This window comes from Pongo abelii, chromosome 2, assembly GCF_028885655.2.
Source record: "Pongo abelii isolate AG06213 chromosome 2, NHGRI_mPonAbe1-v2.0_pri, whole genome shotgun sequence".
NCBI lineage: Eukaryota > Metazoa > Chordata > Mammalia > Primates > Hominidae > Pongo > Pongo abelii.
The window spans coordinates 196,251,929-196,275,169 of NC_085928.1; the positions used below are offsets into that span (position 1 = coordinate 196,251,929).

A 23,241-nucleotide genomic window follows, 5' to 3' on the forward strand; every position below is an offset into this window, starting at 1 on the left:
ACGTTGGAAAACAGAGGAGTACTGTCCTATGAGAAGGTGGCTGAGGCTGGTGGGTGTGTCAGGGGAGGCTCCCCTGAGGAAGCCACATGTCAGCTGAGATCTGGAGTGGAAGCTGACTGAGCGAAGGCTGGGGCAGCACTGCAGACAGGGTGGCCAACTTGTATGAAGGCCCTGAGGTGCAAGAGAGACTGGAACGCCCAGGGGTCTGAGAGATGGGCCGGGACCTGAGTCCAGATGGAGAGGGATGGAGGTAGAAATAAGGCTGGAAGGGTGCGCAGCAGCTGGACCACCCAGGGCCCTGTAGATTACTTCAAGGGTTTTGTTTTTATCCTAAGAATAATGGAAGCCACCGGTGTGCTTTATGCACACCATGCACCCGGTGTTATGCAGGAAAGATCGCTATGGGTGAAGGGAGAGAACAGATCAGAGAGGGGACCATGTGGGGTCGCTGGAGAGCACTGAACAAGTGCTGAAATGAGAGTGAACGGATGAATATCTTACTCAGTTATTCCTTTTGCTTCTGCTTTTTCCTCTTTGGGTCACTAACCTGTGAAAAAAACTAATGTTTCTTCCTCCTTCTGTGATCTTCCTTCTTTCTGTTTCAAGCAGCTTCTATCACCTGTGTCCTCTGCGGATGAACTGCATAAATCTCTCCGCCAAAGCCTACTTTCTCCCTCATGGTGGAGAGGGAGCCGTGTGAGTAGTCAGGTACTGCAGCCATCCACCCTCTGCGGATCAGCTTTTCCTTCCTTGGCTCCCAGAGGACTCCTCCCTCCTCCCACAAACAACTCCAGAGCCCAAGGTGACAGGAGAGCGTGGGTGGCTGCTTGGCAGGGCTGTGTCCATGGCAACAAAAGCACCGGGGGGGAGTGGCGGGGGGGCGTGGCGGGGGGGCAGGTGTAAGGTCCTGCAGCCTTCTCACCCAGCTAGGTGGTCTACTTACAGCCCCCGGAGGCACAGCTTTCTCTGCCCTGGTCACGGTCTAGTCCTGGCTTATCCTTGACTTCCCTCTTCCTCTGATCTCCCACATCCAGTCTGTCAGCAAATCGTATTGCCTTCACCTTCTAAAGATATCCAGAAGCTGGCCACTTCTCACCACCCCTCTGTTTCTACTGTTGTCCAAGCCCCGGACATCTCTCACTTGGATTGCTGCAGTGGCCTCCGAACTGATCTCCCTGCTTCTGCCCTCTTCTCTTAATCTGTCATGTTCCTCCTTTGCTCAAAACCAGCCAGTGTCATGGGACCCTCCCAGTATAAAAGCCATATTCCATAGAATGCCCTATATTTCCTAGTCACCTGGCCCCTCATCACCTCTGCTTCATCCTCTGTAGCTTTTCTCGAATCCACTCTGCTTTAGCCATGCTGGCCTGCCTCCAGCAGCCTGGCCTGCTCCCACTGCAGGGCCTTCGTCTTTGCTGTTCCTTCTGCCTGGACTGCCCTTCCTCAGGTATCCACTTGGCTCACCTCTCCTCCAGATCTCCATGCCAATGTTGTCTTCTCTGTGAGGTGTTAGATTGCAGCCTTGAGCTCCCTGTGCCCCTTCCCTGCTGTATTTTAAACACCTCCTGACATACTATGTCTCACTTATTTAATTGTTCATTGCCTGTCTCTTTCCTCTACACGGTGCACTCCATGAAAGTGGAATTTTTGTCCGTTCATTCCCTGCTGTATCTCCAGTGCCTTGGGGAGAGCTTGACACATCATGGAGCACGGACAGCATTTGTGGGATGAAGAATGGAAAGCCCAGGGCTCATCGCTCAGGGCCCAGTCTCTGACTTTGATGACTGTCCTCCCCAGTGCTCCCCCTGGCCGCTTTCTTGTCCTTATATTACACTTTGCAGTGTTTGTCTGGGTTCTGTAGGGTTAGATCTTGACTCTGCCTCCATCCCAGAATTTCAGTCAGTTTCCATCACTTACTGGGGCTGATGTGTCCGAGGACCCACAGATCCAGGCAGAGCTGGGTAGAACTCAGGCTACCAGCCTTCCAGCCTGGGCCTTTTTATGTAGGTGTACTGTACTGGACATAGCTCAGTGTGGTCCTTCTTTGCTTGCACTGATCTGTACTTTGTAGATGCACTTTCTGGACTCAGGCTCCGGGTGTTCATCTCAAGCTGATTTGTCCCAGGCTATGATTTATGCTTAGTTCTCTGGCCTTTACCAACCCCAAAGGATCTGCCCAGAATTCCACTCCTGTCCTCCCACCCCCCAAATCTGGCCTGTCCTGCCACTGCCCAAACCCCAGCCATGACAGATCTGCTTTACAGGGAAGGCCTGAAACTAAACCGTTACCTCTGTATCGGAGGGAATCATTCTATTGTCTTATTTCTTTATTTTTTTTTCCACCCAAAGCAAATATTTAGTCAAGTGTTGGTCCAGGGGAAGATACAAGGATGAACAGACATGGCTCCATGTCTCTTTCTTTTTTATTGCCTTCTGCTGATTGTAAATACTCTTACTATAAATAAGCAGCAAAGGCCCTCTCAGCCCATGCTTACCAATGCAATCCAAAATCCAGCCAACTGTCCCATCTCCACCACAGGCCAAAACACGGAAGTCTGGAGTATCATGGAAAAAGTTCAACCTAGGAAGAAGAAGAAAGGCCAAAATAGGCTTGTTACTAGGTTGCAGCTGACATTGATACATGTTGAGTCAGAGTCTGCCCTGTTCCCCAGGAGTATGTTAAGACCTCGATTCCTTTTGCGGTTGAAAGGGTCACTCAGTATTCTGAAACCAGAAGTTACTATGCAGTGCCTTGAATATGGAGCTAAGGCCAAGGGGGCCATCCTTGTGCAAGGAGAATCTGACTCAACATTTGACACAAATGGAAAATGGTTTTTTAGAAATTCTGTACTAGTTACGCAGAGGAGTCCAGAGTTTTGGCGTCAATACAAATAGCCCCCAGTGTTTTCACTCCTCTCGGGCTCTCCTGCCTGCTCTGTCCTGACACCCGCCCTGGTAAGCAAGATGCACTGAATTTGCTGGATCTTCACTTCACTCTCCTGTAGGCCACAGTGAGTGGAGTGACGCCCTTTTCTTCTCAGGAGACTTAACCCTGGAGAGCAGGGTGCTTAACCTGCGGTCCATCAACCTCGAAGGGTTCTGTGGATCGGATTCAGAGGGCCATGAACTTGGAGGAGAAAATATTACATTCTTGTTTTCCCTAAGCTCAAACTGAAATTAGTAGTATTTCTTTCAATTCAGCATGTAGGCAACAGACCACAGAGGTCTGAACGATACCCATGACTTTGTCAGCGGTCAAAATCACAGGCATGTTAGTGTTTCATTACGGTTGTGGCAGATGTCTCATACCACCGCCATGCTCATCACTGCTTGGAATTTACAGTAGTTATTAGACCCACTTCTGGGTCTTCCTATTTGATGCGTTGGTGAAGCTCATATTTTCTCATAGCACTAATTTGTTTTACTGTTTTAATAACTATTTTTTGATATGGTTTCCCTGGTCACCTTTTATTATTAAATTTATGCATTAAGAAATATTCCAAGAGGGGGTTTATATGCTTCACCAGACTGCCAAGGGGGTTCCTGGCACAAAAAAGTTAAGAACCTCTGCTTTAGAATGAATGTGCCCTGCGGACACCTTGGGGTGGAACTTGGGAAGCCTAAGGTCAGTATTTCCAATCTGCCCAGCCTGGTGGTCTGAGAAGAGCCCTGGAGCTTTCAGAATCACTGATGCTTGTGTAGGCAAATTAACATTCCTTCTCTTCCACTTCTCTTGCAGAACTCTGCTCTCTGATGGGAAGTGAATTCTGAACAGAGGCTCCCTCCAGCTAGGCAGCTTGTCTGATTACAGAGTGACATGCGCATGAGAGATCCTCAGGGCGCATCAGCCTGGGAAGTAGCCACCTGGCTCGTCATCTCAGATGAAAACGGTTTAGAATACATGAGGTTAAGCTGGAGGTCTGCAAGTTTTGACAGTGGGCTGGTAAAGGTGTCTGTGGGGGGCTGCTCCGTCACAAGGCTGTGCTGTTCAGCAGTGATGGCGATCATGGTGACTGTGATAGCAACTGCAGTGGTATACAGAGGTGGGCTCTGTTCTGAAATTAGTTTTACAGGTAAATCATGGCAGGTGTACTGAATCTGCACTTATGTTTCTTTCTCTTTTTAACTGGGCCTTGTACTACCGCTGCCATAAATAATATCTTTGGTGTCAGCCAACCAAAGACAGGGTCAAATTCTCTTTTCAGAGTCCTTACTCCAACCTCTCTGAGGGGTCTTGCTGAACCCGGAGTAGAAATCCCGGTTTGGAGGTTGGGCAAAGTGGCTGCATGCTGGGCAAGCCCAGCCCAGAGTATGCAGACAGCCCCAGGGCCGGGGTCGGCCAGTAGAGGGCTCTCGAGCACCGGCCCAGACTGGGAGGAAGCCCAGGCTTTCCCCGCCTTCTAGCCCAGGTGCTGGAGGGGCCGCATCACAGAGACCTGCAGCTCACCATTAGCCGCAGACACAGGGACCACGCCTCCCATCAGGCCTCTTTACAATCCCATGCTAACGAGCAGAGAATAGCCAATGAGTAAGTGGCAGGAGGAGTAAAACAACCTCAAAATCGAATGATTTAGAAGACAAAAGTGATTCCATTGAACAAGTAATTGTCTTGATCCTAAAATGACCCCACAGCGGAACACCAAGGCAGAACTCTGAGTCACTGTCTAGATTTCCAAACTGCTGACTGACAATGATAAGAAAACTTTCTCTTCTCTGATGATTCAGTATGAAGACACCAGCTAACAGAGCCTTGCAAATAAGTTAAAATAATTTACCAGCCTGTTCCTCCAGTCAATCAAATGAAAAGTGTGTGCAGTTTTCCCCTCTTATAAAATCAACAACTTTTTCTAGGACAAGCTACAGGAGGCCACTTCTCAAACAGAGTTAGCCTTCCTGGGCATCCTGAGTATCTCCAGGAGTCAGAGTAAGACGTGAGAAAAAGCAGAGAAAGGGAGAAAAACGGCAGGAAGGAACAAGTTGAGAGACGAAAGAAAAAAAAGGTGACAAAAGAGGCATCTTCATTGGAGTTTAAAAGGGAGGGGGAGAAATAAGAGGTAAAGATTGTGATCTCCATACCCTGGAGTAGGCCCCCCATTGTCCAGGTTGAAAACTTGTTTGGGGTTGAGCAGATAGTGGAATTTCCGAAGAATTCTATGGAAAAAAAAAGAAAAGGAGGGAGAGAGAGAGAGACAGAGAAGGAATATGTCATCGTGAGAAGTCACATTAGGGCAAACACCTCTGGAGCCCACTGGTGGCAGGGATGAGGGTTCATTTAAACCCCGGAGGGGAGGGCACTGCCTGCTGACCCTGGCGTCCAGGTTCCACCTGGCATCACCCGTGTTATCACTCTCGGTTCAAGGCTGAACTACCAACCTAGACTCCAGCTCCTAAGCCCAGAAGCATCACCCGCTACAAAGAGGACAGGGCAGAGAAACCCAGAGAACAGAACTTTTATTCTAAAGCTTTATCCTCCACAGAGACCTTCTCCCAAATGTTCTGTATGGTCTAGGCAGTGTGATTCTGCCCTCTGCAGACTGTACAAAAACATCACAGGACCCCCCCCCCCCCCGCCCCCGCCTCCCCAGGGAGAGGCCCCCTGCAGTCCTGGGATCAGGAGGAAATGCAGGAGGTGGCAGTTGGGCTGTTGGGGAGGGAGGGCGCTGAGAGGCCGTGACTGCACCCAGGACTGCTTTCCTGGCTCCAGCTTGGAATTGTCAGGTCAGCTCAGGAGGGGTGTCCTGCCCCTTGGACGGGGGTGGGGGTCCTCATAGTTCTTGCTTTAACTCTACTAATTATTATTTTTTAACCTGGATTCCAGATCACGGTGCCATCTGTTAATGATCCCGGAATTGGGAGGCAGAGCTGCTTTAACCATTCTCTCTGTCCTCCCGTGCTGGTTAGCAATTTCTAGCCTCCACTGAACTGGGCATTTCAGTAAACTGATGAGGTGGATGCACTGGCTTCTCATGGGTGACGGTAGCCCAGGAGGTCCAAATCAATGGGCCCCCCATCATCTCTTAAATCAAGAGATCTGAGAGGCTAGAAAGGCACAGGCATCTCAGAGCGTGGTCTAACTCTAGTGGTCTTAATAATGGCTCACGTGGCAGGCTGTGGGCTAAGCACCGTGTCTATTCTCACCTGTGAGAGGAGGAATGATAATTATCTCCATTTTACAGAGGGAGAAACCAAGGCCCGGGGACATTAAGTCACTTGGGCCAGGTCATAAAGTGGCAGGTGGCAGTGCTGGGATTTGAGTCTGCCTGTCTCCACAGCCTGCTGTGTTCCTGCCAAGGGGAGGAAGGGCCTGAGTCATGTTGCCCTAGTTGCTCCACTTTGAAACAGAAGAGAACGTACCTTTCTCCTTGTCTCCCTCCACTCTTGGGGTTCACCAAGACCAGCAGGGGGTGGGTACCCGGGGTGGGGATGATCTTATACTTGAAAGGTAAAAGAAAAAGAAATTAGCTCTGCTTTATCCAATAGGGGGGTGAGATGAGGGTTGAAGCCAAGACAGCTTTGGAGAGGCAGATGAGAAGCAGGAGGGCAGGCGGTCAGGTGTTTTTCCACTGGCTGAATTTTTGGAGGGGCTAAGTAGCTAAGTGTCTCCAGTTTGAATGGCCTTTAAGTAGTGTTAATGGAAATGAGGGTTTGAGGTTGGGATCAGCGATGGGACAATGGTGCTGTAGCTTCAAATCATTCAACGATGATGTGGTCTTGTACCTACAGCACAAGATTAAATTTTGTGGGAGACACAGCTGAATATGATCTTAGAAAGCACGGCCGTCTGATCATACGCGTAAGTGAAATAGCACTCAGGGAGTGAACCACCCGCTTCCACCCTGGCGCCTTCCAAATGCTCATTTCTGGCCCCAGTTTCCTCCTGAACCCTGGTCCCACATTTCTCACTGGCCAGTGGGTAGTACTGTCGACTGGCTGTCTCACCATCAGTATAAGCTCAACATGCCTCATACATGACCCATCTTCTCTCCCTATGAAACTCGGCCTTTCTCCTGGTTCCCTGCTTCTGTTATTCATCCATCCATCCAAGGAAGGTCTTGTCCTGCCAAGTCTTTCCCTGAAATGTCCCTTTACCTCTGGTAGCTGCCACAGCCTCATGCTGCTTGCGCCTATCCCACCCTAGGTAAGTCCTGCACGCCATCCCCACACAGTTCCTTCCCAAAACACCAGGTCAGCCATACCACTCTTGCCCAAAAACTTGTAATGACATCTCATTATTAAAGGAGGATTTGGATTTTGTGGATAAAATGTAAATCTCCTAACCTGGCATCAAAGGCCTTTTCAGTCTAGCCCTATTCTACTGCTGTCTCCTAATTCCTGCTAACCCTCAGCTGCAGGTGCAGCCAAGTCTTGCTCTTGCTCCTCTAGTAAGTCTGGAGTGTGTCTCTTGCATTCCCACCCATGGGTCTGCTCATGCTTGTTTCTTTTCTCGTTCTATGCCCTGAAATGCCCACTTCCTTCTTTGCAAACTCCTAAAAAAAATTTTTGGTTGGACATGATCACTCACGCCTATAATCCCAGCACTTTGGGAGGCCGAGGCAGGAGCATCACAAGGTCAGAAGTTCGAGACCAGCCTGGCCAACATGATGAAACCCCATCTCTACTAAAAATACAAAAATTAGCCAGGCATGGTGGTGTGTGCCTGTAATCCCAGCTACTCGGGAGGCTGAGGCAGGATAATCGCTTGAACCTGGGAGGTGGAGGTTGCAGTGAGCCGAGATCTCACCACCGCACTCCAGCCTGGGCGACAGAGCAAGACTCCGTCTTGGAAAAGAAAAACAAACAAACAAACGAACAAAAAACACCACCACCACCACCAACAAAAACCTTCTTATCCCCAGGGCTCAATTCAAGAGACATCTCTATACAGTTTCCCTTGATCGTTGCAACTAAAATGATTGCACTTAAAACATGGACTATTGGCCGGGCACGGTGGCTCATGCCTGTAATCCTAGCACTTTGGGAGGCTGAGGCAGGTGGATCACCTGAGGTTAGGAGTTCGAGACCAGCCTGGCCAATATGGTGAAACCCTATCTCTACTAAAAATACAAAAATTAGCCAGGTGTAGTGGCACATGTCTGTAATCCCAGCTACTTGGGAGGCTGAGGCAGGAGAATTGCTTGAACCTGGGAGGCAAAGGTTGCAGTGAGCTGAGATCGCACCATTGCACTCCAGCCTGGGAGACAAGAGTGAAACCCCATCTCAAAAAACAAGCAAGCAAGCAAGCAAGCAAGCAAACAAACGCACCATGTACTATCTTCTGGAGTTTCTTTTGTTGTTCATTTGTATTTTTTTTTTTTTTTTACTTTCTTAGATAAATGACTCAAAACATCAACTGGATTTAAAATGCATTGGGAGCAGAGTGGGGTGTGTGTAACCCTACTACCAAGGACCCTATAGCACCAGACACAAGAGTGGGTGCTCAGCAAATACTTGTGGGTTCAGTGGAAGGATACACCAATGTGGACGCGCAGCTCTGCTGCATATTCAATATCTAATGCCTGCTTTTCCAGATCTCAAGCTAAAAGTCCAGCAAACACAGTGCCGTGTTGTTTGAAAAGGATAGTAGCATTTCCGATGATCTAAAAAATGTGTCTCACTTGCCCAGGGTGACTATGTGATGCCCAGAAGCATCTTGGAGGCTGAGGAATAATTCCTCACCTCTGGAGATGATACTCAACGTATTTAACAGCCAGCCCTACAGTGTGGGCTCTGCCCCATCAGAACAGATGCAGGACAACCCGATGGCTGCCTGCCCTAAACAACTGGCATACATGTATCAGGTGTGGATGTGCGTGCGCCTCTGTGTGTTTCCCACCTTTCTGCCCTTCTAGGTGTCTACAGCTTTCTCACATATTAAGATTCTCCCCTCATTCGGCCTTATGTTTCACTTTTCTTTTTCTTTTTCTTTTTTTTCTTTTGAGGCATAATATCCCTCTGTTGCCCAGGCTGGAGTGAAGTGACAGAATCTCGGCTCACTGCAACCTCCACCTCCCAGGTTCAAGTGATTCTCCTGCCTCAGCCTCCCGAGTAGCTGGGATTACAGGCACCTCCCACCACACCCGGCTAATTTTTGTATTTTTAGTAGAGATGGGGTTTCACCATGTTGGCCAGGCTGGTCTCGAACTTCTGACCTCAGGCGATTTGCCCGCCTCAGCATCCCAAAGTGCTGCGATGACAGGCGTGAGCCACTGTGCCCAGCCTTTTACTTTTCACAACACATGAATCTGCATGTTCTCATTTAATCTTACAGCACCTCTGGGAGGTGGGCAGGGCAGGGATTACTGTATCTCCTTTGAGCGGAGGAAACTTAAGGCTCAGAGGCAGAGGAGGAGGCCCCGGTTTTCTATTTCCTTTTCTAGTACTCTTTGTTCCTCACCAGGCTGCCTTCCTCGGAACTCTGTGGAAGACACAAAAAATGTTCATTGCTGAACCCAAGTAAAAAAATGAGTTCTTAAGTATACATTTAAGGATTAAGAAGAACTTTTATATCTGGTTAGCTTCATTTTGGCAGATCATGTTCTGGAGACAGCTTGGCAATCTTGAAAAACCCATTGTCTATTTTTAGGCCACATCTTTGTTATTATTTAGGACATCTGCATATTAAAGTTTTATGTAACTTGTTCCTAAAATAGTAATAAAGCCCAGTAAGACCAGCAATGGGATCAGCCAACCTTTCCTCTCACCACTTGCTGACAGTGTGGCTGTCAAAGGTAACACCAGAGGCCACAAATAAATGCCCTCCTGGGTGGTATAATTAGTCACATGAGAAGGCAAATGCTGAGATGCTTTTCTATAGAACCCAAACCCCGTCCTGCCCGCCACAGCCCTGGAACAACTTAGAAGGTGCAATCGGATTTAGAGCTCATGAGGTACCTGCATGACAAGTTCGCCCTTGGCAGACACGCAGCCATCAGACTTCTCACCTGGCCTGTCCTGTGACAAGAAAGGAAAGACAAGCATCTTTTGGAAAAAGAAGCCTAATACAAAGAAAGAGATCAGATGAAAAACAAATGGCTGATATAAAGAAAGAGATTAGAAAGCTAGTGTAGTATGGAGACGAGGTTTTCAACATGGGGCTTCTGACCTAAATAAAGAAATGTACCCCTATGACTTTTTCTAGGATTCTTCAGGCCTCCAGTGATGACATCACGGGCTGACTTTACCTTTGAGGCAAGGGACATAGTGGGGAGCACTGAAAGTGGCAGAATTCCACTTGGTTGATTTAGAAGCTTGAGCTCTGAGAAGAAAATTCTTAGACTTGGCAACTTGGCTTTTCTTCCTTTCTTTTTTTTTTTTTTTTTTTTTTTTTGAGACGGAGTCTTGCTCTATCGCCAGGCTGGAGTGCACTGGTGTGATCTCGGCTCACTGCAAGCTCCGCCTCGTGGGTTCAAGTGATTCTCCTGCCTCAGCCTCCTTAGTAGCTGGGACTACAGGTGCGTGCCACCACGCCCAGCTAATTTTCTTGTATTTTTAGTAGAGATGGGGTTTCACCATGTTGGCCAGGATGGTCTCGATCCCTTGACCTCGTGATCCGCCAGCCTTAGCCTCCCAAAGTGCTGGGATTACAGGTGTAAGCCACTGCGCCTGGCCGTAGACTTGGCTTTTCTGCTGAGCACTATCTAATGATATGATATTGTCATTTTTCTTGGTTTTGTTTGTTTTTCTAATGTTTATTTTATTAAGGTTTTCTCACATATAGTAAAATGCTCAAATCTAAATTGTACAGCTTGATGAATTTTGTATATGGGGATGGTCTTGTAACTACTACCTCTTCAAGCATAACCCTGTTGTGACTCCTGATACCACATGGGTTTTGCCTGGCTTTTGAATTTCATATAATGGATTCATAGAGCATATCTTTTTCTGAGTCTAGCTTCTTTGGTTCAGCATTATGTTTTTGAGATTCTCCATGTTTTTACCCTATGCATAGTTTGTTCTTTTCCATTGCAATGTAGTTTCCCATGCTATGAATGCCAGACGCCGATATGCCTCAATTTATTCATCTATTCTCCTGTTAATGGTCATTTAGCTTGTTTCCAGTTTTTAACTGTTATGAATAAAGCTGCTATGAGCCTTCTTGTGCATGTCTTTTGGTGGAATAAATGCTTGTCTTTTCCAGGTAGATGCACTGGAGGAGAATTGTTGGGTTATGGAGTTTGTATATTTCCAATACAGTAAATATTGCTAAATGATTTTCCAATGTGTTGGTATTTTTCAGGGTTTTTTATTTTTATTTTTGAGACAGAGTCTCACTCTGTCACCCAGGCTGGAGTGCAGTGGTGTGATCTTGGCTCACTGCAACCTCCACCTCCCAGGTTCAAGTAATTATCCTGCCTCAGCCTCCCCAGTAGCTGGGATTACAGGTGCCCACTACCACGCCTGGCTAATTTTTGTATTTTTAGTAGAGATGGGGTTTCACCATGTGGCCAGGCTGATCTAAAACTCCTGACCGCAGGTGATCTGCCTGCCTCAGCCTCCCAAAGTTCTGGGATTACAGGCATGAGCCACTGTGGCCGGCCTTTTTCTCAGATTTTTAACGAGAAAGAAGTAACTGGTCAAGTCCAGAGTGAGATGTGAGGAATGGGTGGGACTTGCAACATTTTTCAGATGGGAAGATGGCAAAGTTAAGTGTTTGATGCTTGTTTGAAAGAGGGGTCTTCAACACAGGCGACAACGTGTCAGGTGGGGGTAAAGGAGCTTAATTTTGCGCTTTCATTTCCAAATCAGGCTGAGACACCCAAGTGGAAACTCAGGAGGTAGAGGGAGATAGGGTTTGGACGTGGCAGGGAGATTGACAGAGATGAGGGAGGTTGGGAGCCTGGCCATGCATAGGTGGTGACTGAGGTTCCTTGTGCTGTGCTCTGCCTGCAAAAAGCTTAGAACAAATGTGCTTTCCTTGATGGGTCATTTCAGGGCATTCGGGGTGGCCAGCAATTGGAAACAGTTTAGTCAGAGAAGTTTTCTCTCAAAATCTGATCTGTGCAGCGCTGACCTCTCTCAAGCACATACTGAAAGCACAAACCCGACAGAGAGGAGCAGAAAAGATTAACGACTGGGCACTGGGCTAAAAACCCAGGTGATAAAATAATCTGCACAACAAACTCCTGCGAGACGTGTCTGCCTGTGTAACAAATCCTCCCGTCTACTCTCTAACCTAAAATAACAGCAAAAAAAGAAAGAAAAGAAAACACAAACCCAAAGAGTTGTCAGGGAAGCCCTGGGAGGGATGTGAATGTCTGAAAGCTGCCTACATCTGAAACCAGAACCCGGAGAAGCTACAGCCCTCCCCGGGGCAGGAGCACTTACCCGGGTGATGGGGCATATGGAGGTGGGCAGCAAGATGTGGTCTCTGAGTTCCCCACCGTCACACAATGTTGATAATTCACATTTGCGGTGAAACTAGGGGGAGAAATGAAAAAGAGAGTGAGTGAAAGTGAGCAAAGAAACATCAAACATGAAGGTGGAGAGGTTTGGGGGAGAGGTGAGCTGTCTAGTGCTCCCCCAAATCCTGATGCACTGCTGGCTTTGACAGTACTGCCGTGTGTGTGTGTGTGTGTGCATACGCGCGTGTGTGTGTGTGGTTAAGGGTGCAAAGTCTGCCGTGGGCCGAGCAAAGAGGCCAAGAGCCGCTCATGGCTACTGAAGTGACACAGTCATGAGCCGGCCTGTGACCCTTCAGTGTGGCACCCCGTGTTGATTCCAGAGCCCCCTTAGATATGTGCTCTCCAGGCCCTGAGACTCTGGGAGGAGGGAGATCTTGACGAACAAACTCATGGATGGCTGAGAGTAAACCTTGTGGTTCAACCTTTGTATTTTGAGAGTTCTGCAGTCTGGTTTGGAGAAACCTACATTTTGAGGCTGATACCTGGGGAGAAGGACAAGAGCTGGCAGTGAGTTTTGACAGGCAGGTTGGCCAGCTCAGTGGCTGCCAGTGGCACTCTGGGTGTCTAGTGGGGCTGTGGACTCTAGCATGTGCTGTGGCTGGTGGCAGCAAGTCCAAACCTTTGGCCCAGGCAGTGGGGCTGCTCTGAGGAATGTGCCTTCAGGGCAGGCACCCCCTCCTATGATGCTCCTGTTGTCCAATTTTTCTCCCACTCTGTCAGTGTCCCCGGACCTAGGTGACACCCAGGTAAAAGAAGTTCATAGTTGGGCCTGCTGATCCCAGCTGCCAGGCCACACAGACAGTGGACTGGCCAGCTTCTTCTTCAGCAGTCCTCACTCCCCTGGTTTGGGGTTGCCCTCTCTCTGGGCAGCTTGGTAATTCACTGGAGCATCGTTAGGCTGAGGGCATTGAATAGGCGCTGTGGGGTCCTCTTAGCCTCGCTCCCCTGGCTTTGCTCGTGCCCTCTGGCCGGATGTTCACTGCTCCTGGGCTGCAGCTTAGGCAAAAAAACATTGAAAAGAAGCAGGGCCGCCCTGGGCGCCAACCCACCGTCATCCGGCACCACACGCAGTGCCGCGCGGTGACACTCTGGTAGCACTTGATACTTTTGTGGCACCGGTCACACTTGACGGAGGAGTTCCCTTCCACCCATGCGTGCTGCATCACCTGCGGGAGGGAAGCGAACGATGCCAGGGAAAACGGCAGAACCATGTCCCCAGGGCCCTGGGCTGGAGGAGAAGGATCTGGGAGGGGATGCGGGGGAGCCAGAGGGACTGTTTCCTATTTAGAAGATGCTTATTGGATGTTGGGTAGCTTGCCTAATGGCACGATGTGGTTCCTCCCTGCCTAACCGCCATTATGCGAATCAAAGTAGATCAAAAGCTCGCTTTGCCACATTTTGAACAGCTCAATCGCCCCGGCAGGCAGGCCTCTGAGCAGCATCTTGTCTGGCAGTCCATCTGTTTGTCTTGCAGAACTCCTTGCAGAGTGATGTGTTTGTATGTGCCCTCTTCTGGAAGGCAGCGTGGTGCAGAGGAACTCTGGAGGGCTTGGGTGGGCCACAGACAAAACTGGCTGGAGTCCCTTTGAAGTGGTGGCCTTTGGCCAGTTCTTAGACCTCTCTGAGTCTCAGGTCCCTGACCTGTGGGAATTGGTATAAGAAGTCCCACCTCTGGGGTTACTGGGGCAATGCAATGAGATAGCACGTTTGGAAGGGCCTCCCTGGTACAGTCCTGGCCCTTTGGGGGTACCCATAATTGGGTAACGCCCTTCTCCTTCCTCAGTTTTAGCTGCCCATTAGAAGCACCTGGGGGAGCTTTTAGAAGTCCTAATGCCCAGCCGACACTCCAGCCCAAATAAATTAGAGTCTTTGAGGGTGGGGCACATGATTAATATGTTTTAAAGCACTCTGGGTGATTATAACGTGAAGCCGAGACTAAAAAGCACTCTAGAAGGAAGTTAGAGAAAAGTCCAAAGAAATTAGTGAGGGTCCATTGGTGCTTTTCACACCTGTTTCCTGGGGAGCTGGTTGTATCTGCTCCATGACCAGGAAATACCACCAGGGCAGGCTAGGCACTTGGAAACAGGTGAGAATAGTAGGAACGTCTTTGTGTGTGTGTGTCAGTGTGGCTAAAGCAATAGCAGCTGGCTAGTAGCCCCACTGTCCGGGAGGCTGAGCCCTCAGTTCTCTCCCTCTGGAATTCTCACCAAAATTCTCACTCAAAAATTTTCACCATGGTACCCCAAATAACAGAAGGAAGTGGATATGGACTCTGGAAGAAGGCGGGGGACATACCCTGGAGTGCCTAACCACAAGCGCAGTATTAAAAATCCATGAAATATTTGCATGATTCTGTCCAGGTTTCTATTAAATAAGAATAAATGTGTTTTTTTGAGACAGTCTCACTCTGTTGCCCAGGCCGGAGTGCAGTGGCATGATCACAACTCACTGCAGCCTCGATCCTCCAGGTTCAAGTGATCCTCCCAGCCCAGCCGCCCGAGTAGCTGGGACTACAGGCACATGCCACCACACCAGGCTAATTTTTGTATTTTCTTTTTGTAAAGACAGGATCTCACCATGTTGCGCCGGCTGGTCTCAAACTCCTGGACTCAAGCTATTGGCCCTCCTCAGCCTCCTAAAGTTCTGGGATTACAGGCGTGAGTGACTGCACTTGGTCTAAAAATAAATGTTTTAAATTTCTTAGCAATTAAGTTGCTTAAGGCCTCCCCTAAGAATGTTTTTGGCAAAATTATTTCTCCAGAAGATGTGTCACATTTGGTTGGTAGCTTATCACCTTGTGCCTTGCACTTCTGAGGGTGTAAAGAACTCGGTTTGCTAATTAATCTGTCATCTACATGGCCACAATTGAATTTGCTCTGAGATTATTATTTCCATTCTGCAGAGGAAAAAATGAAAGTTTCAGAGAGGTTAAGTGACTGGCCCTAGGTTCCAAGGCTGGTAAGCGGCCAAGTAGGGTTTCCTAGCCAGGTCTTTTGACCCCAAGTCCAGGGCTGCTTCCCCAACACCACATTGCCTTACCCATTCTCTTTGGGATCTGAGGAGATGATGAAAGACTGGGTTGCTCCTGCAGGCTGAGAAGTTTGTGAGTGTGCCCTGCCGGCCCCTCATTGGCCTCACTCTGTTCTCTGTGTGACAGGTAGCCAGAGTGCAGGCTTAGGGCCTGCGTCCAGCAGGTACACCGTGTGTCCCGGTGAAAGGCATGAACATGGAGCAGGGTGTGCATGGGGTGGTGCAGAAGGCGTGGATGAGAGACCATGCAGTGTCCACGGGGCATGCACACAAATCCTAGGAGGTGCCTTTCTATCCCAGGAGTCCTTCTGCAGGAGGGCTGGGTACCACTCTCACGGCTGTCTCCTGACTCACACTCCTCCGTGTAATCTTCCCTTTTCAGGAAGGCAAAGCGCCCTTCCCCTGCTAATTTTAAGGTAAGTCTATTTCCAGACTTGGAGAATGGCATCACCCAATGGCCGAGTTAGAAACCTGGGAGCCATTCCCTACCTTTTCCCTTCTCTCATCCTCCGCATCCCCATCACCACGTCCTGGTCCTAGTGGTGGTACTTCCAAATTACCTCTCAAGCTCTCCCTTCATTTTCTCTCCTTTAGCCAGTGTGACAGTCTAAATACCCAATAACCGGCATGGCCTGGGAGACCCTCAGCACAGGACCATCCTAGAGCAGTGAGTGTGGATCCCACCCCAGTCGGGCCCTCAGTGCAGTACTGCCTTTTGCCTCAAGTATTGGAAGAGTTTTCCTCCCCCGATTTCTCTCCCACATCACACTCAGAGCTATTAACCTAATTCACAAACTTAATCACATCTTTATGTGCTTGAAGCTCTTCAGTGGCCCCCAGCTGCACAGAAAACACCTTTCTCACTCAGCTGGCCTCACAAGACCTGCTTCAGGCCAGATCTCACCACTTTCTGAGTGCATCTCCTGCCACTTCCCTTGAAGCATCCCCTGCCCCAGCTACGCCAAACTAAGTATGGATCCCGGAGTAAGCCACGTCTCATGCCTTTACACATGAGGCTTCCTCTGCCTAGAGAGTCTGGTCCTCTTCGATGCCTCATGAAGTCCTCCCAATTTGTGTTCAAGACACAACTGCAATGCCAGCTCCTTTGTGCAACTTGCCCTGTGCTTCCACTGTACCTTCTACACAGCTGTGTTATTGTAGCACACATCTCACTATTCTGTTCTTTGCTTACATGCCCGTCTCTCCCTCTAGACAGCATAGTTCTTGAGCAGGCTGAGGAGCATCTCTTACAACCTTTGTACCCCCAGCATGGAGCCTGGCACATAGTGGGCACCAGGAAGGTGCTGAATGGATGGATGGATGAACGGGATGGTTTACAGGTGGTCCTCAAGGCAGAGAAGGGACTGGATGAAGCTCCCAGTTCCCCTTCCTGCCCAGGAATCCATGTTGATGGACATGTTTCCTGGATGAGGCATGCAGTAGAACAAGGCAGTAGATGTCACCAACCTCACCGCTCCTTTTGGCTTTTGAGTACGTTTTGACACAACCAGGAATGTTTTTGGACACACAGCGTTCGTGGACAGTGTATTTACAGTCTGAAAAAAAAAAAATCAAGGCAGGTGCTTGTGAATGGCCACGTAGGAGAGGCCTAGCCGCCCTCCCACCCTAGCCAAGGCCTGTACCTCCCTTTGGGTGGCTGATGAGGGGCAGGGGACACGTGGGGCTGGTCTTGCCTAATGGAAATTCAAAACAGTCTCTAATTGTTCTTGGAGGACAGAGTCCCTGCTTATCTGCTGCGGCTGCACCTCCACCTGCCTCACTGCCTTCTTCTGCAGGCAGTGAACGCAGCAGGAACACATCCCCAGAAAGGCGCCTTTTGCTGAAGGGGAGTGTGTGACATCATCCTTCTGGCTATGCCAGTGCCACTGTATTGCATGCCCGGGACATTGGAAAATGGATAGAAAGGCCAGGGCTTTTTTTTTTTTTTTTTTTTTTTTTTTTTTTTTGAGATGGTGTTTTGCTCTTGTTACCCAAGCTGGAGTGCAATGGCATGATCTCGGCTCACTGCAACCTCTGCCTCTCGGGTTCAAGTGATTCTCCTGCCTCAGCTTCCCAAGTAGCTGGGATTACAGGTGTTACAGGCGCACACCACCACGCCCGGCTAATTTTTTGTATTTTTAGTAGAAATGGGGGTTTCACCATGTTAGCCAGGCTGGTCTCGAACTCCTGACCTCAGGTGATCCGCCCGCCTCAGCCTCCCTAAGTGCTGGCGTAAGCCACCGCACCTGGCCAAGGCCAGGGCTTTTGAAGGCTAGGCAGGCCCCCGTGACAATCCACATGACCTTGGGTAAATTGTTTTACCTCTCTGAAATTCAGGGTTTTCTGTAAAAAGGGAAGAAAACAGCCTCTCTTTCTCTTTGCAGGGATGTTGCAGCAGTACATGAGATAGTTTGTGTAAAGCATCATGTGTCTGGGTCAGAGTAGCTATTCCACACATTATTGCTGTTGTTTTTACTACCATTATGTATACAGCAGAGGCCCACAGGCCTAGAACATAATGGGAATGAGATTGATCTATAAAATGTGGGTAAGAGCTAGGTTTGAACTGGCACTGGGGAGACTGTTGCACCCCTTCTTTTTTCTTTTTTTTTTTTTTTTGAGATAGAATCTCACCCTCTCACCAGGCTGGAGTGCAGTGATGAGATCTCGGCTCACTGCAACGTCCGACTCCCGGGTTCAAGTGATTTTCCTGCCTCAGCCTCCCGAGTAGCTGGGATTACAGGCACGTGCCACCATGCCCAGCTAATTTTTGTATTTTTAGTAGGGATGGGGTTTCACCATGTTGGCCAGGATGATCTTGAGCTCCGGACATTGTGATCTGCCCATCTTGGCGTCCCAAAGTGCTGGGATTACAGGTGTGAATCACCGCGCCATGCCTGGTGGACCCCTTCTTTAGCCCGTTGATGCTTGGTCTTTGTGGACAGTGGGCCCAGCTCTGCGAAGGCGACTTTTATGGCTGAGGTCACTTGCTGCCTAATTCACAGGTGCGTGTTGGATAAAGCACTTCAGCCTGGAGTACAGCCAAGGGGCCTCCCTGCAGCAGCAGCTCCCCAGTGTCTGGTGGGTTCAGGATGAGTGTTGCTGTCCACATCATGGGGCAGGCGGCAGGGCTCTGTGCACCCACATACTCTGGTGCCTGCCATGCCTTCTTGCTGCAGCCCCTCTGCCTTCTCCTCCTGCTCCCTGTGTCCCCTTCTTTCCTACTCCTTATCACTCTTTTCCCCCATTTCTTTTTCCTGTCTACCTTTCCAGCCTTCCTCTCTGCTTTTTCCTCTACCACTTGTAGTTTTTTCCACCTTTCCACTCTGACTTTACTAAAGGAATTAAAAAGTGAAACAACTGTAGAGTTTTAATTCCCATTGCATTTGCAGAATGTAAAATGCTTTTTTGTTTGTTTGTTTTTTGTTTTTGAGACAGGGTTTCACTCTGTCATCCAAGCTGGAGTGTGGTGGTGCGATCTCAGCTCACCGCAACCTCTGCCTCCTGGGCTTGAGTGATCCTCCCACCTCAGCCTCCTGAGTAGTTGGGATTACAGATGCACGCCACCATGCCCAGCTAATTTTTTTTTAGTATTTTTATTTTTTATTATACATTAAGTTCTAGGGTACATGTGCACAACGTGCAGGTTTGTTACATATGTATACGTGTGCCACGTTGGTGTGCTACACCCATTAACTCGTCATTTACATTAGGTATATCTCCTAATGCTACCCCTCCCCCCTCCCCCCACCCCACGACAGGCCCCACTGTGTGATGTTCCCCACTCTGTGTCCAAGTGTTCTCTTTGTTAAATTTCCACCTGTGAGTGAGAACATGCAGTGTTTGGTTTTATGATCTTGCAATAGTTTGCTCAGAATGATGGTTTCCAGCTTCATCCATGTCCCTACAAAGGACGTGAACTCATCCTTTTTTCTGGCTGCATAGTATTCTATGGTGTATATGTGCCACATTTTCTTAATCTAATCTATCATTGATGGACATTTGGGTTGGTTCCAAGTCTTTGCTATTGTGAATAGTGCCGCAATAAACATATGTGTGCATGTGTCTTTATAGCAGCATGATTTATAATCCTTTGGGTATATACCCAGTAATGGGATGGCTGAGTCAAATGGTATTTCTAGTTCTAGATCCCTGACGAATCGCCACACTGTCTTCCACAATGGTTGAACTAGTTTACAGTCCCACCAACAGTGTAAAAGTGTTCCTATTTCTCCACATCCTTTCCAGCACCTTAGTATTTTTAGTAGGGACAGGTTTCTCCATGTTGGCAGGGCCGGTCTCAAACTACTGGCCTCAAGCAATCTGCCTGCTTCTGCCTCCCAAAGTGCTGGGATTTCAGGTGTGAGCCACCGTATTTGGCCCCAAATGCTTATTAATTTTTTAAAAATAAGTTTCCTCTGAACATACCCAGAATAAATATTGACTAGAAAACCCAACTAAAAGTAGTATGAGAAATTTTAAATTATTTGTGGACTTTAATAATTTCTTCCAGGAGGTCAGTGGCTCATAAAAAGCCTCCAATAATAAATAGTCCAAGACCTGTCCGTTGGACTTGGGTAGAGTAAAAACAGGACATGAAAGCCTCGCTTTATTCCTTCTGTTGGAACAATATGGGTGGTCCCTCAAGCTGGGAAGCAGAAATACCAACATTTTCTCTGCAATGGATCAGCCAACCATGCGCAGAGCAAGATAGTGCCTGGGGGAAAGAGGTTTGAAAGAAATTTACTCACAAGTGCAGCACAGGCCTTGCTTGCGGACGCCCATGAGCATGATATGGCAGAAGTTGCAGTAGGTTGGTTTCTTGAAGTGCTTCATGGTCCAGGCGTGCCGCCCATCCCCCTTGGAGCCCTGCAGGGGTAATAGGAGGTGAGACCCTGAGCTGGCCGCCCTGAGATGGAGGAAGCCAGGGGGTGCCTCTTGCATGTTCTTCCTTTTCCTAAATAAGACTCTTTTTTAATATTTAGAAGATGAGTTATTGATATTTTTTACTGTTTTAAATACAAATAAAAACAAAATTTTTTTGTGTGTGTTTTAAAAATTAGCAAATATTAAAAGCAAGAAACATCTGAATGGAAGTACGTGTATGTGGGATAAAATAAACCCTCTCTCGCATGGCTGGCAGAAGCATAAACTGAACAACAATCTGATCTATCTATCATCTATCTATCTATCTACCTATCTATCTATCTATCTACCTATCTATTATCTATCTATCTATTTATCTATCTATCATCTATCTCCTTTAAATGTTTACAACCTTTGACTTACCAATCTCTCCTCTTCGACTTTATCTTAAAGAAATAATTTTTAAAAGGCAGATGAGCCTTTTCGTGCCCTGCCAGATGCTTAACCCAGCATTATTTAAAATAATGAAAAGCTGGAAATATCCTAAAGGTCTCAAAATTACCAAAAGGCTAATTGTAGTACATCCATCTGATGTAATGTTAGGTGGCAATCAAAAAGATATTTATAAGACTATCTAATGGCATGGGAATGTGCTCATGATACAATGCTAAGTGAAAACACAGAATGCCATTTCGATGATATGTTATGATTTCAGTTTTATATGATAGATCTTTGATGGGAAGCAATTTCACTAACCTGTTAACAGGTTGGCTATAGCTGGTAGCAATATGGATTTATTGTATTCTCTGATTTCTACTTTCTGCTGTGTGTTCCAAATTTTTTACAGTGTGCATGTACTAGTGTGATAATCAAGATGAAAGAGTTTAGTAAAAACAATGTATTTCTCCTATCAACTTTCGGTACACAGAAAAAATAGTAAAAAGACAGACAGAGAAAGGGTTAGACCATCTCCTCCTGACTTTGTTCAGAAGTGAAATCATCTGCATCTACTAGGTACACCAAGCCTCACGCAGTCACACCCACATCTCCCACATCCCATCCCAGGGGATCACAGCACAGCTTGAGGAATGTCCCTCCTGCATGTGCTATCCCTGAACCTTTCTCATAGGCTCCATTACAAGAGTAACACTCCTGGGCTGCTTTTATGATCAGTAAAAGCTACGGTAAGGTGATGAGGATCGATGGTCATGGACGTAGTGTCCAATGTGCGGGACTCAAATGTAATTCTTACTTCTGGGGGTGTGTATGCATTTGGGCTGGTCACTGCAACCAGACCTCGGCCTGTGCCCAGGCTTCTGTTATGATCTCCAGAGGAGCTCACATTCTTTACCAACTGCTGGCTTCCTCCTCTGGGCCAGAGAAGCTATTTTCTTCTCATTACCTCAAACCCTGCTTCTTCCAGGACATGAGTTTTATAGAATTAAAACCCTCTTATCTAATGGTCTCCACTTTAGTAAATGCATTCACAAACTGATAATGATTCATCAAAAGACTGATTCATTCATTTATTTGTTTGACCAACATCTACCTCAAGGGATTTTTGTAAGAATTAAATGACATCATGTAAGTAAAGCTTCTAGTTCAATGCCTGACACATTGTAAATTCAAACTTTCATTAAGTTCTTATTCCATTCCAGATGCTGGGAGACACAAAATAACCTAAAAAGTGTTTGTTAATGTGGAAGGAGGTAGATTTGTTCCCATTCTAGAAGTGAGAAACAGAGATTTGGAGATGTTCTGTAACTAGCCCAAGCCCACACAGATAATGAGGGACTGAATGAGTAGTCAAACTTGGGTCTTTTGCTGGCCAGAGCCCATGCTCTTTCCATCCCTCTCCTCTACCTCACAAGCCAGGGTTTTCCTGTATAGGTAGAAGGAAAATGATAGCACTCTTCAGCAGACTTCTTCATGTAGCCCAAAGGACTGTCAATATATCTGAAAACACCTCTAGTAGCTAAGTCAGTTAGCTCATCTCCCTTTCTCAGCTACAATTTTTATGGATATAAGAAGTGCATGGACCGTGACTTGGGATAAAGTAATGTTTCTGCTTGGGTTATAGCACCATCATGTGGCTCTTTCCTTTCCATATGATGGTGGCTGCAGAACGTGGGCGTAGCCTTCCTTGTGCTCACCAGGTTTGATGCTGCTGCTACGATTTTCCTGGGAGAGAGTCTGTTTTGCAAATATCCCATTCAGTGATTCCCCAGACTTTTCAGTGGTTGTATGTGGGTTTTGAAAAAGCCCAAGAAGCAATGGACTTTTAAGACATTGATGGGGGCTTTCTCCAAAACCCCAAATAGTAAGTGTTAAAAACTTTTAAAGTACATGTTTAAAAATAAGTGCATAAAACTCTTGATTAATAAAACTAAACGTGCACTGGCCACTTTCCTGATATAAATGAGAGTTTTCTACAAGGCTGATCTGGCATTTAGGGGAGACACTGGGGAGAACGCTGAGGAAGTAGATGGGCTCTCCTTCCTCCTGCCACAAAACAGAGGGTCTTTTCCATGCAAAGAGTTGGTGGTATTTTGAACCTCAGCAAGCCCAAAGCAGGATAGAAAATGGAAATTGGTTCCCTGTAACTAAAATGTCCCATCTTTATTCTCTAAATGAGAAAAAAAATGGTGTTTTGGAACAGCACCCGAGCAGAACTTCCATTTTGATTTCAGTATAATCTTAAGTGAGTAAAGTCAGCAGAAAGCATATCTAACTTATCTGAGCCCTTCCAGTTCCTGGGTCACATGGGTTCTTGTACATAAAGGTTCTTGGCAAGGGATCATTGGGTGAGAGGCGTGATGTGACTGAGTAAGGGGGATGATCTCTGGTGCTAGTTTGGTGGATGTCCTTGGGCAAGTTCCTTCACCTCTCTGGGTCTCAGTGTGTAAAACAAAGAGGATCAACCAGGGACCACAAAGATGTTTTC

The 23,241-nt window shown here is 47.6% G+C and overlaps 1 protein-coding gene across 2 annotated transcripts in view; it reads right to left on the bottom strand.

Annotated features, from left to right (window-relative positions):
* DGKG (diacylglycerol kinase gamma) overlaps positions 1–23,241 on the bottom strand; it is a 213,117-nt gene that overhangs the window by 107,687 nt on the left and 82,189 nt on the right. Inside the window, exons 10-17 of one of the 2 annotated variants that reach the window (XM_024245332.3) lie at positions 20,183–20,300; positions 16,899–16,987; positions 13,451–13,567; positions 12,325–12,417; positions 9,892–9,951; positions 6,355–6,434; positions 5,077–5,151; positions 2,496–2,581 (exon numbers count right to left, since the gene is read on the bottom strand). In XM_024245332.3, coding sequence (XP_024101100.2) covers positions 2,496–2,581; positions 5,077–5,151; positions 6,355–6,434; positions 9,892–9,951; positions 12,325–12,417; positions 13,451–13,567; positions 16,899–16,987; positions 20,183–20,300 — 718 coding nt within the window. The remainder of the gene's footprint in view (positions 1–2,495; positions 2,582–5,076; positions 5,152–6,354; positions 6,435–9,891; positions 9,952–12,324; positions 12,418–13,450; positions 13,568–16,898; positions 16,988–20,182; positions 20,301–23,241) is intronic. The other variant, XM_063722379.1, reaches the window with a different exon arrangement.